The following is a 14,083-nucleotide window of genomic DNA, read 5'->3' as shown; positions in this document are numbered from 1 at the left end:
AAGTGAAGATGAATACTCCCCCAACACCGCCAGACCACATCTATCAAGGGTCCAGGTGATGAGCAGGGACCCCCAGGGCCCCATGGAAAGGTTACCGTGCCTCACAGGGTGGTGGTTCTCCATGACTTCTGTGAGGAGGAGTGATGACTACATCTGACGTGCCTCATGGAAAAGGCTAAAGATAGGCCTCCCCACTCACTCTCCGAGGAACCACCTGATGCCTCTACATCAGGATCTGAGTGGGCTCCGTCGACCTTCTGATGTGCATGTCTGCCCTTTCCAGAAGCTTTCTGAGTTTAATGGGCAGGCTCATCACTCCCACCCAAACTCGGAGCTGCCGGGTTACGAGTGCAGCAGCCTCCTACAGGTGAGCTGTTCCTCAGCAGAGCTACGGAGGCCTTTCATATGGAAGCCCCCAACGTCTGTTAATCCTCAGGATGGCTAGTGATTATCTGCCCACTAGAGAGAAGAGGAGACTTGGCACACACCCATGAAATCAGTCAGCATTTGGGAACAAACACTGGGTGGAAAACCCTGACCCACAGCACGGTAAGTTCTTCCAGAAACTGCAGCAAGCTGGCATCCAAACCAATGACTTGATTCACTCAGTCGCCATATATGTACCCAGAAACAAAGGCAGAAAGCAAAGATCAGTGCAAGGTGCCCAAAAGAACACGCATCTGGACCAGAAACCAACCTTACTAAAGATGGGAAAAAATAGAAGAAAAGTTTAAATCATTGTGGTATAAACAGAACATTCTGCACCATTTAAAATCATGTTTGAGAAGTCGATTTAATGATAAGGAAAAATTCCAAGACTACACAATCAAGTCTGAAAGAAATAAAAGCAGGTTGTGAAATATAACTGGGTCAAAATCAGAGAGAACACATTCAGCTGCCTCCCTCTTCTGCTCCTAAGACACAGAATTTATAGATCAAACTTTAGATATCTCAAAATTTATAAAATGCTGCTTGAAAATAAGGGAATCACAGAAATAGAAGGTGCTCCCTAAAAATAAATGAATCAAAAGATGAGACTCTACAATTTCAGGAGGAATCAAAGTGCATGGGGGAGTAAGTCTGATATGAGCCATGGGAGCAGAGGTCCCAAGATCTACCAAGGGGACAAGGGGCAGGACTGGACCCAAACCATGCAGCTAACCGTGAATGGGGACAAAGTGCCTGCACCACCCACCATGAGTCACAGCCATAAGAGCGTCCCTGCATGTGTAATGGGGCCAGAATGAGAGCGCCTACAGGAGACCAGGACCCAAGCCTGCACCACAGAGTGTACAGAGCAGGAAAAGAGCTCTGAGCTGAGCTGTTGACAAGAGCTCTGGTTAAAAAACATACCAGCTTGTAGCTACAGGGCAGAAGAAGCCATAAAACTGCCTTGACAATAAGTTCACAAATAAAAATTCGAGAACATGTGAGGATATCCAACGATCAAACTCTACAAAACGGAAGAATTCATATGGGAAGAAGGAAAGATGCTAGAGCAATCAGAGGAGGACTTCATAAGAAGTATTTTTTAAATCCTCAAAGAGACAGAAGAGATTTACATCCACAAAGTGAGAAGAGGTTTCAATAAAACAAAAGCAGGAAGGTATGAGAAGGTATTGTTTCAATAAAACAAAAGCAGAAAACCGTTATGTATCTTAGAAATAAAATGAATCAGTGTTGAAATTTAAGACTCCACAGATAGGCAAAAAAATAGACCAGACACAAATGAAAAGAGCTGGTTAACTAGAATAAAGAATTGAGGAAATGCCATAGAAACACAGCACACAGAGACAGAGAACTTAAAAAAATGTTTAAGATACACAGAGAAATTACTGAGAGACTAACTACAAGACAAAGAGAAGGTTGGCTGAGATTCTTCCAGGGTAAACAAAAACCCTGGATTTTCTAAGAAAGTCCACAGGAGGCAAAGTACAATAAACAAAACAATACACACACACACAATATAATCCTGAACTTATAACTAAATGGTGGTGGTGGTTTAGTCACTAAGTCGTGTCCGATTCTTGTGACCCCGTGGACTGTAGCCCGCCAGGCTCTTCTGTCCGTGGGATTCTCCAGGCAAGAATACTGGAGTGGGTTGCCATTTCCTTCTCCAGGGGATCTTCCCAACCCAGGAATGGAACCCGGGTCTCCTGCACTGCAGGCAGATTCTTTACCAACTGAGCTATGAGGGAAGCCCTTATAACTAAATACATAGAGCTTAAAACTAAATAGATCCAAGAGTCCACAGTGGTTACCCCTGGCGATAAGATTTAAAGGGAGATTTTTATTTTCTTCTTTAAACTTTAATACACTTTCTAAGTGCTCTGTAATGAAAAGACATTATTTTTATAAACTGTCTGTGGAGGAGGAATATCATTATTTCAAATATACATACACACATAAACACTTTGAAAAAAAAAATCTGTCCTCAAGGAACTTACACTCCAGTAGAGGAGATAAAAAGTATATATAGAAATAATATATAAAGCAAATACCCACGCAGTAACTGACATGGATGGATGTAGCTAAATTGTAAGCCTTGCCTCTTCCCTCCCGTGGAGCAGTTAGGAATAAGGGGGGGAAGGGGAGGAGGTGAGGACATTGAGCAGCGACATAAAAGTCCAGTGTCTATGCTTGATTTACTAGGGCTGTTACTAAAGCCAGAGCGGATTTCATGTGCATGGGAACAAAATGGCCAGACCAAGATAAGGTTAGAACTCTATCAACGTTCAGCATTATTTTCACCTCTAAATTAATTATATTTCAAGACCACCCAGTGATAGAAGCAAAAAATTAATATCTCCATCGTAAATTAAGTTAAACCACAAAAATCTGCCACTTCCCACATTTCAATTACTACAACGCTCTGTTCTTTCCTCCCCCCACCCCGCTACCAAGGGTAAAGAAGTTTGGGGAAAAGGTTAAGAACTGGGGAGAGAGGCATAAATTTAATTGATTTAATTGATAGTCAAATTAACTGCCATTCTTATTCACCGAGACTGGATCATGTTACCAATTTAGAAGTGCAGACAACACAGGTATGTGCTGGGCTTTACCAAATGATGTCATCTTAAGGGGGTGCGGAGAGGTCTCAGTGGTTTGGGGAGACTCAGATTCTGTGGCCACAAGACCAAGGGCACACCCAACCGAACAAGGCGATGTCCATGACTGCTTCTTCAGAGCCAAACTGCAACTCCACAGAAACAGGCGGCAAAGACACAAGCCAACTCAACGTGTTACTAATGGAAGGAAGGGCTGTTCACATCCCAGACGATCTCTTTCCTTTAACACAATCAGGTTTCCTGAAATCCCACTCCTCAACCCCACTCCTCTTAACATCACTTGCACATCCCACATAGGGGACCCAACATATACCCTAATGTTATCCCACGGCTTCTTTGATTTCCTGCCATCAAGACCAACTCGGAAAGCCCCAACAGTAATGAAGACCATCCAACTCCTTTCATCATTTTTGAGCCAAGGCACCCTTTTATTCCTCTCCTCTCCACCCGCTCTTAAATCAGTTTCCATCTTTACGTCTATGAAAACATCCTTTCTCATTTTCCTCTCGCCCTATCCTGAGGTCCTTTTTCTTCTTTAAGTGGGGTCACACTCATGTCCAATCCCCATAAGGCAGTTTAATTCCACAAGAGAAGATGCTTCCACCCATATCCTCCGGACTTCTCAAAACTCCCTTCCTAATACCCTCTTAGAGGTCCAGTAAGTCAGAGCCGGACATGGACGGGTCACTGCATATGAAGGGGATGTTAACTATAAGCCCATTTCTGTTCCTGCTTCTTTGCCTATAGTCAGATGGGTAAGTCAGGCAAGAGCCCGAGCCCCACACCTGGCAACACTTCTCCTATTCAGCTTTTACCGTATTTCTCCACTGATTGTGCTGGGCCCTAGTCGATACAGAAATTTCACTTTCAATATGGCTCCTGTTTAAGTGCATGTTGCTCCGTCAAAACTTCAGAAGGGAGAAGGAATCAGTGGTGATATTTAAAGCCCAAATCACACTCCAAAACCCTGCTGGGAAATGCTGTTCTCCTCCTCCTTTGTGCGTTCGTCAGAAACCAGAGGACCAGAAAACCAGAGATCTAGTTCCATCATGTATTGTGTGGTTTTAGCTAAGTCTTTAATTGCCCTGAGCCTCAATCTCTTCACCTGAAAGTTACAGGATGCTCTAATAGACTTTAAGACCTTTGCCAGTTCTGAAATGGCCACATATCAGTGGCAAGACACAGCTGTTTCCTACTTTTTTCATCCCAGAAACGAACCCCCTCCCCCAAAACTGAGAGGTGGCTGGGAAAATATTCAACCACACAGGAATTCTGCTAGGTTGCAACCATTTAAAAGGAATGTTTAATAAGATACTGCATCGGTTGTGTATTTCAACAGAATGTGCCGCAGCCCAGGAGACCTGAAAAAATTAATACGGTTCCCAAAGGAGCTTGTGGGAATTGCTGAGGCAGAAGTAGTATTTGATTTGATGAATGTAAAAGTGCTTTGAGAGCATCAGAGGCAAAGTGCTATGATAAACGTCTGCTGGCTCCATTAGGATGTCTCCTGCTATCTAATGAACACGCTCCAAAAAGGTCTCGGGGCTGGGGGTGCCCACACCACACAAGTACATTCACACTTCCCTTCCTGACATCCCCCCCCCCCCATTTCTCTTCCAGGGCTTAGATAGAAGCACAGAGCACCCACAAACACCAACCGTCCCCTTCTTTCTCATTCTTCACCTTGCTTCTTTTCCACCTGCACTTTGGCACAGTTCTCAAACCAGGCCCTCAGAACATCTCACTCAAATCTCCAGACCCCTCTTCTCCACACCAACACCCCCAGGTGATCCACAGAAAGACCCCCCTCCCACTCTAAGCCAAGAGATCTGGACACCTTTCCTTCACTGGGACACGCTCCAACTACCCTTATCAAAATCCATCCTTGGGAGCCAACCCCTCCATCTGAGGGCCTCGGAGCCCCGGGCAGTCCCATCCAGGTAACAAGTAAGAACACCCAGAGCCACCATGCTCTGGGTCAGCAGTCCCTTCTCTCCACTCACAGCCACTCCCTTGGAGAAACACAGACCTGTGTGCCATTAGCCCAGGGCTCCTCAGACTTCCCCCCACTTCCTCTAATTGTAGAGAGTCTGTGGAAACATGACATTTTTCTGCCTTTTTCTGCTTTACCTAAAACTTTGCATTTTATTCCACAATATTCCCACGTTTGATCCTTTAAAAATAGTTTCCGTGGCTTTTAGTAGGGGAAAAGATAGACATTTGCCACAACACAATCAGGTAAAGCTGATACTGCAGGAATATAAACCTTATTGTTTCAAGTTGCCCCCAGGCTCACCTCCGTGCACCACCTAGCCGTCTCTAAGCATTCCACCACCCCATTTACTTCTGCATTTACTGAATTCTTCCTGGCACACCCAAGCTGCCTCCGAGTATCTCCACTTTCAAAACCAAAGCAAAAAGCGTTTCCATTCGATTCCAGGTTGGAGAAGCAGGACCTGGCTCTCCCCAGGGTCGGTGGCCACAACCCCCTTTCAGATTAAGACGGACGCCAGGAGCTCCCGAAAATTTGCAGTGGCCGCCATACGCCTGGCACGCGCTGGGGTCCTGACGGCCCATCGCCTCCCGGCCTTACCTTGTCAGCCATGATCATAGATGCGCCCCCGTGGATGCCCAGGATGGGAATGAAAGTCTGTGAGGAGATAAAATCCAGCATCTGGGCCACGGCCTCCTGGTCGGTGTCATCCCCGAACACCAGGCCGTGGATGCGTGCCCCTGACATGAGGTCACACACGTGCGTGATGAGGCTCTTGGGATCCGTGCGGTTCATCAGCAGCGCCACCACGTTCACGTCCAGGGGCAGCCCGGTTGCCTGCTCGGGGCCCCACAGGTTTCGCAGTTCACGTTCCGTCACGTCGTGGCTGTGACCCAGCAGCACTGCGATGTTCAGCGCCGGGGGACCCTTCTCCGCCGCCGCGCTCTGCGCCGGACCGCGCCAGACCAGAAGGGTCGGCAGCACCAGCAAGGTCCAGTAGCCCAGTCTGCCCATAGTCGCCACTTACGGTCCCTGCAAGGTGGAGAGGAAGAGTCAGCGCCGCGGCGGTGCGCGAGGGTTCTAGAGGAGGGAGTTTGCCCACCCAGCCCCTTGCTCTGGGAGCCAGGTACGGAAACCACCCCAGGGAGAGCTCTTGGAGTCTCTGACTCCATTCCCCATCCCCTGGCCATCCACGTCCCTCGACCCACTGCAACTCAGCCCACAACTCCAATCCGAGCTGATTCTCCGTAACTGTCCTCAAACCCACCTTCGCATTCAGCCTCCTCTCTCTCCTCGACTCAACCCACATCTCCCACCGCACTCCCCAAGTGGGACCACTTGGCGACTGCCCCTGACGTAGGCGCACGGAGCAAACCCTCCACCCACCCCTCTCCCACCCCCGCGAGTCCAAGTTACCGACCCCGCCCCCTGCGAACCCGGCGCAAACTACCGACCAGCCCCAGCGTGCGGAGGCGGCCGAGCGACGGCGCAAGGCTAGTTGACTGACCCCGCCCCCTGCGAACCCACGGGGGTTCATCACCCACCTGGCGCCACTCAGCAGCCACGGCAGACCCCGCACCTCTCGAGCAGGGATCGCCCCAAGCGCATGGAATTGAGGACGCTCGCTCGTGCGCCCGAGAATCCAGGGTGCCTGGAGGAAACTTAAGGTCCGCCTCACCTTGCGCAGAGGGGCCAGGAAGCAGCCCCAGGACCCGCCCCCTACACGCTCGCGGGCACACACAGGCTCAGACACACACATACACACAATCTCTCACGCACGCCGTGTGCAATGCAGAATTCTGGAGAGGAGGCACGTCCCCCCAGCGGGCCGACGCGTGGGAGCTGGCAAAGAACGTGCGTGGGGCTGGGTGGGGTGGGTTGGCTCCCCAGAAGCTCTCCGACGGACGTGAACTGTGCAGCACTGGCCCACCCCCCCCACCCCAGGCTTTCCCACTTTAGATTCTGTTACCAAGTCTTAGGTGCACGTGGGCAGTGGGCCGCGCACCCTCACAGGCACGCGTGCATTTCTGCGCACCTCCGCAAGCCCACAGTAGAGGGGCCCAAGGCCATCGGTGTCCACACACGTCCTCCGCCAGTGCCCACACATGGACCGCGCCAGGTGCACGGCCGCGCCTGCCAGCAGATACCAGCGTCGTCGGGCACGCGTGCTCAGGCGCGCGCCCCTCGGGCCAGGCGCTGCCTGCCGCCGGGGGGAAGTTGGGGCGAACTCAGCGCGGGCCTCGGCGCTCTTCGGCGGAGCCCCGCGAGCGCGGAGCCGCAGCGCCCCCTGGTGCTCCCCCAGCGCCTCGCTCCTGCTGCGCCCTCTCCCGCTTTCTCTCTCTCGCTCCCTCTCTCCCCGGATCCTTCTTCTCCCGCTCTTCCTCCGGCCGACTGTTCCTTCTCCCGGAACCCCGGCGGGGCCCAGATTTCCCGTTGGGACGTACCTGTAGCCAGAGAAGGTCGAGGATGCGGTGGGGCGCGCTGCGCGCACGAGCATCTCGGCCGCCTCAGCAGCCACCGGGTTTAGCGGGTTCCCGCATGCTGCGGCCCCCGCGCGCTCCCCTGGCCGTCCCGCGCAGTCCGCATCGCCCCCACGGGGGGCGGCTATCCCAGCCGGAGGCTCTGCAGCAGGGCTCTACCGAGGCGGAGAAAGAGACGGAGAGACAGGGTCAGCCCACGGGCGGGGGGAGGGGAGGCAGAGGGACGGGGGGAACTGACTGCAGTCTGCAATGCTCACACAGCCCCCCCCCCCACCCCACCCCCGCCCCCTGCGCGCACAGTGGGGGCTCGGCCCGAGCTGGGAAGCTGAAGCTCCGTGCCCGAGACGTCCCCCAGTGCGGCTCCTAAAACCGTGTGGCCGAAATGGAGAGCTTCACTCCCGGGGCGCACAGGAGAACCGGAGACCCGGGTTGGCCACCCTCGAGAAGCTAACAAGGCACCTCGGCTCTCACCCCCTGCCGCCTCCCCGGCGCCGGCAGCCAGGAGTAGTGCGGCCAGGAGCTTCTGAGCAAGGAGGGGGGTAGGGAGACAAAGAGGAGGGAATGGGGGCTGAGGTGGGGGGAGGGGGCGGGCTGAGTTTGCGATGTGCCGGCAGGAGGAGAGGGGGAAGGAAGGACTCCGGCTCCCTCAGCCCCGGACCCCCACGGGAGGTGCGATGTTTCCCACGCAACGACCCTCCTGCAGTCCTGTTACCCCTCCTATGAAAGCCTCCCACTGTCCTCTTCCCAAAGGGGCTACCGAGGCCCCGCGTCCCGCGCCGGCACTCACCGCAGCCTCTCTCCACATAGTTCTCAGCAGTGGCCGCCCCTGGTCATCTCCAGGGCTGATGGCTGCGGCCGCGACTCAGCGCTCAGCGGGACCCATGCTCCGGCTAAGCCCTCGGCGCCTCCCTCCAACAGCCCGAGCTGGGCTTCCTGCCCCACTCCGGACAGTCGCTGCCCCGGTCCTCCGAGCGCGCGCGAGAGCCGTCTCCGCAGCCCCGGCTCCGGGCTGGTGGATGTGTGAGGGCGAGTGTGTGTGTGAGTGGATGTGGGAGCGCGCGCGCGCGTGTGGCCGGGGATCCCCGCGGTCCCCGGCCGGGAGAGGCGCGGGCGCGGGGGACAGGCAGCTCCCTCTAAGCCCTTAGCTGCGTGGCCAGCTCCACGCCAGGCGTTCAGCTCCCCACTTCCCGGCGGGAGTCCGGAGAGCTCCCGGCCACCGTGGTTCACAGAACTGGCTCAACCGGGCTCCCGAGGCGTGCTTCTGCTGCGGTCGCCTCGCAGGAAGAGGAGGAGGAAGGCAGGGGCGCCCCCCACGCCAACTTGGGGACTTATTCTCAGTCGGCGAGACGCTGCAGCCCCCACGAAAGCCGAAAAGGTTTGGAGCTCTGGCGGGCGAGAGAGTCTCCCGTCCGCAGCCGCCCTCCCCGGAGGCGGGCCGAGGCAGACCCCGCAGTCCCTCGGCGGCGGCGCAGACCGCGGCCACCGGCTCCCGGAGCGCACGGCGGCGGTAAGGCCGGGATAGGCGGCTGCCTGGCGGCGGGGGCGCCTGAGGCGGGCGCGCCGCTGTCCGTGGTGCTGAAACCACGATCTCCGCCCGTTCCCAGGCGTCTGGTGCGGCTGAGGAATCAATTATTCAGATCTCTGCTACCGCTTCCTCCTCCCCCAGTGCCTCGCGCTGGGTACAGCAATCCCCCTTCCACGCACAGGCGCGCCAACACACACACGCGCGCGCGCACACACACACACACGCCACAGAATCTGTTCCAATGCCTCTCTCTGTGCCTCGCCACTCCCAAAGAGGAACCCACTCCTCTGATCTCAGGGAGCCACAAACCTAAAACTAAACACGTCTGGACACCCTCCACTTGCTTCTTTCTTGTTTTCTAAGTTATACCAAACAAAAGTCGTCCTGAAGCTGTCACTTTTAAGCTACCAGCAGGGTCAAGCCAGAGAGCATGGGACTCCTGGGTGTGTGGGGCCTGACTGACTTGGATTCTGGTAACTGGGCTTGAAACGCATTGCTGTTAGGACATTTGCCCCCTTTACACTCCTTCCAACACTGCTTTTTTCCCCTCAGGCCCTGGAAGAAACGAGACCTTAAAGTGTAAGAAGTTTTGCAATCACTGTTCTAACCCTGAGTTCTCCACTTAACCGGCCTGGTGCCACCTCCAGGCCCATTATTCATCTTCTTAGTTGACTTGCTAGTCGGAAAAATGGGGAAGACAGTAAAAAAAAAAAAAAAAAAAAAAAAACAACTTCTCAGGGTTATTTTGAAAATGAGGAAACTCCTTGGTAAAGGAGCCCCCAAGATCCAGCATATAGTACGTGCTCAATAAGCCACAAGGGGACCTGGGAGAGAAGGGACCCCTTCCAGGAGTGCAGATGTGGCCACTGAAATAGAGACAGGAATGGAACCACAGCTCCTGGACACCTATTTGTTTATTATTAAGTTGGTGGCTGTATGCTGAGTTATCCAGAGTTTTATCACCCACAGAGAAAGGATGGGAGAAATTCTGGAGGGTAAGATTGTGGAGTGGTGTGACATAAGGCAGAAAACTGGGAAGTGTTCCGTTCCTGAAGCTGTAACTTGGCTGAGCTGGATTGGGCCCATCTCTTGGGTGGAGATGATCATTTCTTGGACTTCAGCACAGGTTACAGGACCCTAATTTGGAGAGGTTTGGCTTTTTTCTATTGAAATAGGACATAAATTATATAAAATAAAATGCATCTTTGAAGGACTCAGTTTAAGTTTCAAAGTGATATGCATCTGTGTAGATGCATCACCCAAAAGAAGGAAGAGAATATTTTCCTCACCCCTAGAAAGTGCCCTTGTGTCCCTTCGTTGTTGATGCCACTACTTCCTAGTAGAAACCAGTTATGTTTTCTTATACAACGTATTCAGTTCAGTTCAGTCTATCAGTCATGTCCGATTCTTTGCAACCCCATGGACTGCAGCACACCAGGCTTCCCTGGCCATCACCAACTCCCAGAGCTTGCTCAAACTCATGTCCAAAGAGTCTGTGATGCCATCCAACCATCTCATCCTCTGTCATCCCCTTCTCCTCTCACCTTCAATCATTCCCAGAATCAAAGTCTTTTCCAATGAATCAGTTCTTCTCATCAGGTGGCCAAAGTATTGGTGTTTCAACCTCAACATCAGTACTTCCAATGAATATTGAATATTCATTGATTGATTGATTTCCTTTAGGATGGACTGGTTGGATCTCCTTGCAATCCAAGGGACTCTCAAGAGTCTTCTCCAACACCACAGTTCAAAAGCATTAATTCTTCAGTGCTCAGCTTTCTTTGTAGTCCAACTCTTCACATCCATACATGACTACTGGAAAAACCATAGCTTTGACTAGACGGACCTTTGTTGGCAAAGTTATGTCTCTGCTTTTTGATATGCTGTCTAGGTTGGCCATAACTTGTCTTCCAAGGAGCAAGTGTCTTTTAATTTCATGGTCGCAGTCACCATCTGCAGTGATTTTGGAGTCCAAGAAAATAAAGTTTGTCACTGTTTCCCTTGTTTCCCCACCTATTTGCCATGAAGCGATGGGACCAGATGCCATGATATTCATTTTTTTGAATGTTGAGTTTTAAGCTTTGCTTATTTTCAAATGTCATTTAAAAGGTAATTCTACATTGTATATATTATTTGGTGACTGACTTAACCTAATGTCCATGTTGCTGCATGTAACAACATTTTTTCTTTTTATTACTGAGTAGCTTTCCTTTGAATGAATACACCACATTTCATGTATCCAGTCTCCTATCAGACAGGTGGGTTGTTATATGTGGAGCTTTTTAAAATACTAATGCCTGCCCCCACTTTAGATCTCCACCATCAAAATCTTCAGTAGTGAGGCCAAGCACGTTTCAATTCATTCACTCAGTCATGTCCGACTCTTTGTGACCCCATGAACTGCAGCATGCCAGGCTGCCCTGTCCATCACCAACTCCCAGAGCTTACTCAAACTCATGTCCATTGAGTTGGTGATGTCATCCAACCGTCTCATCTTCTGTTGTCCCCTTCTTCTCCTGCCTTCAATCTTTCCCAGCATCAGGGTCTTTTCTAATGAGTCGGTTCTTTGCATCAGGTTGCTAAGTCACTTCAGTCATGTCCCACTCTTTGCAACCCCATGGACTATAGGCTGCCAGGCTCCTCTGTCCATAGAGATTTTCCAGGTAAGAATACTGAAGTGGGTTGCCATGCCCTCCTCCAGCAGATCTTCTCGACCCAGGAATTGAACCCACGTGTTTTACATCTCCTGCATTGGCAGGTGGGTTCTTTACCACGAGCATCACCTGGGAAGCCCTTTAATTCCATAGGTGATGCTAATGATTCCCTGGTTAGTACCCACTCTGCTTTTCATCCCTTTATATTAACGCTGATGCTGAAATAGTCTTGGCGCAAACTATTCATATGAAGAGTTTGAAGTTATTCACGACCAGACTTGCAGAAAGGTAGATCAAACAAGTGTGACCTCTTTTGATTAGGGAAAGAAGACGGCCCTTCATCTGAAGGAACAGTCTGTCTCTATGGTAGACACAGGCTGCCCCAGCCTGCACATCTCCCCAGTGTGGAGAACCACTGAGGGTCAGGCACCTAGAACTCCACCACACGTGGATGGAGACTGTAACAGTGTGTGTTGGGGCTGGAGGGTCGGGGGGGGGGGGGGGATGTCGCTGAGTAGGATTTTGCTACTTGAAATGTTCAGACAGAAAACCTTCATAGTAACTATGCCGACAAAAGCTATGTATGCCCCCCCAAAAGGCCCCCTAGTCTCTGCAGTCAGTTCTGCCTGTTGGTTTTATCACATTATTTACATCATTAATGTAATTGAAATAACCTAGTCTGCTCTTAAAAGAACAAATTGTTTCAATTGTTCTCAGTTCAATTGATTTATCTTCAAATGCTCAACTAAAGAAATGACCCCCAGGGTTGCCATTTGCTTTGAGCCACTTTAACACTGTGGTTAAAAATCAACCACCGTATCATATCTGCAGGAGAGATCTAAAGTGAGTCAATCACTGATTATGCATCTTAAAGGAAATTGGTAAAAATTACAGCATTCTGAAGTGGAAAGACCTTTAAAGACTATCACGTATGACGTATTTTCTGTTTCCAAATAAGCCTGGGGAAATCTGCCTACCTGACTAACTCGAAGGTGGATTCTTAGTAAAGATCTAAGATGCCCTGCAGTTTAAAAAATGTTTTTTATCAGTCCAGCAATATTCCAAAACTATTAATCATGGAAAGCTATTCCATATAATAGCTGCTACCATCCTGTAGGACTACTGTTCCTTTGAATGTTTTTTGAGAATTAGTGAGCTGGCCCAACACTTCTATTTCGCATATGGGGAAAGAGAGAGACTCAAGTGGGACTAAAGAGACAAGATGCTAAAGGCAAAATTTGGAGCAAGATCCAGAATGTTTGCTTTAATTGTCTGCTGTGTAAAATAAAGTATGTGTGCATTCTACTAGGTTATGGGGATTCCAAAGTGGTATGATAGAATTCTGAGAAAGAAGGATAGAGCAAAAAAGTAATCTGGGGTGGTGGAACAGATAACCTAAACCCAAACCAGCCACTTCCTTGTTTCATCACTGGTGATCTTCCTTCACTGTCCCTCCAAATTCCAGCCTGAGGGTACCAACACTTGAGCGATCCACAATTCCAGCCTTCCTGACCTTATCTTTACTGGAGTGCCAAGGCAGACATCACTAATCCACTCCTGAAGTGGTTCTCTCAAAGTTTAGATAGATCTTTGCATACGTGCTCAGTTCCAGGTGTTCTGGATAACCCCAGCCACGGAATAACTTAGCAAATGCCAAGGTTCCTGATTTTAGCACCATCTCCGATTACCTGTATTTATTTCCTTTACTTTCTTTCAGACCCTAATCTCCATGTTACCTAGTGACCCTAAGGACTTTCTCCTTTTTCAACTTCAGTTTCCCTGTTTGTAAAAGAAAGGCATAGACAAGACAAGGAGATCTCAAACTGCCTTGCATACATGCTCTGTCACTTCAGTCATGTCTGATTCTTTGCGACCCCATGGACTGTAGCCCACGAGGCTCCTCTTTCCATGGGATTCTCCAGGCAATAATACTGGAGTGGGTTGCCATTTTCTTCTCCAAGGGATCTTTCTGACCCAGAGATAGAACCCTTATCTCCTGCGTTGCACAGGGATTCTTTACCACTGAGCCACCAGGGAAGCCCAAATCTGGCTTAGGGCCCCTATGATCCTGTGACTTTTCTTGAAGGTCTCAACCCTGGGATCAACCAAGGCACTAGTTAACCCTCCCATACTATTTTAACCAAAAGGCTAAATATCCCTGTCTGCTCTCATAACCCATTAAGGTATCAATAGTTCAAATCAAAGTGAAATGAAAGTCACTCAGTCATGTCCAACTCTTTGCAATCCCATGGAATTTTCCAGGCATACTGGAGTGGGTAGCTTTTCCCTTCACCAGGGGATCTTCCCAACCCAGGGAGTGAACCCAGGTCTCTAACATTGCAGGCAGATTCTTTCCCAGCTGA

General features: G+C 50.6%; 1 protein-coding gene across 2 annotated transcripts in view; it reads right to left on the bottom strand.

The window, feature by feature from the left end:
• The window catches only part of GRIN2A (glutamate ionotropic receptor NMDA type subunit 2A), a 452,790-nt gene extending 443,600 nt beyond the window's left edge, over positions 1–9,190 (bottom strand). For both annotated transcript variants that reach the window (XR_003508663.1, XM_027527304.1), the window contains exons 1-3: positions 8,329–9,190; positions 7,506–7,696; positions 5,662–6,093 (exon numbers count right to left, since the gene is read on the bottom strand). Coding sequence is in view for 1 of the 2 variants with exons in the window: in XM_027527304.1 (XP_027383105.1) it covers positions 5,662–6,075 (414 nt within the window). In the remaining variant the exon portion in view is untranslated. The remainder of the gene's footprint in view (positions 1–5,661; positions 6,094–7,505; positions 7,697–8,328) is intronic.
• Positions 9,191–14,083: the final 4,893 nt, after the last annotated feature.

Source organism: Bos indicus x Bos taurus, chromosome 25 (assembly GCF_003369695.1).
Source record: "Bos indicus x Bos taurus breed Angus x Brahman F1 hybrid chromosome 25, Bos_hybrid_MaternalHap_v2.0, whole genome shotgun sequence".
NCBI classification, from domain to species: domain Eukaryota; kingdom Metazoa; phylum Chordata; class Mammalia; order Artiodactyla; family Bovidae; genus Bos; species Bos indicus x Bos taurus.
Note: the sequence above shows the minus strand (reverse complement) of the source record. Positions and strands in the feature narration are given on the sequence as shown.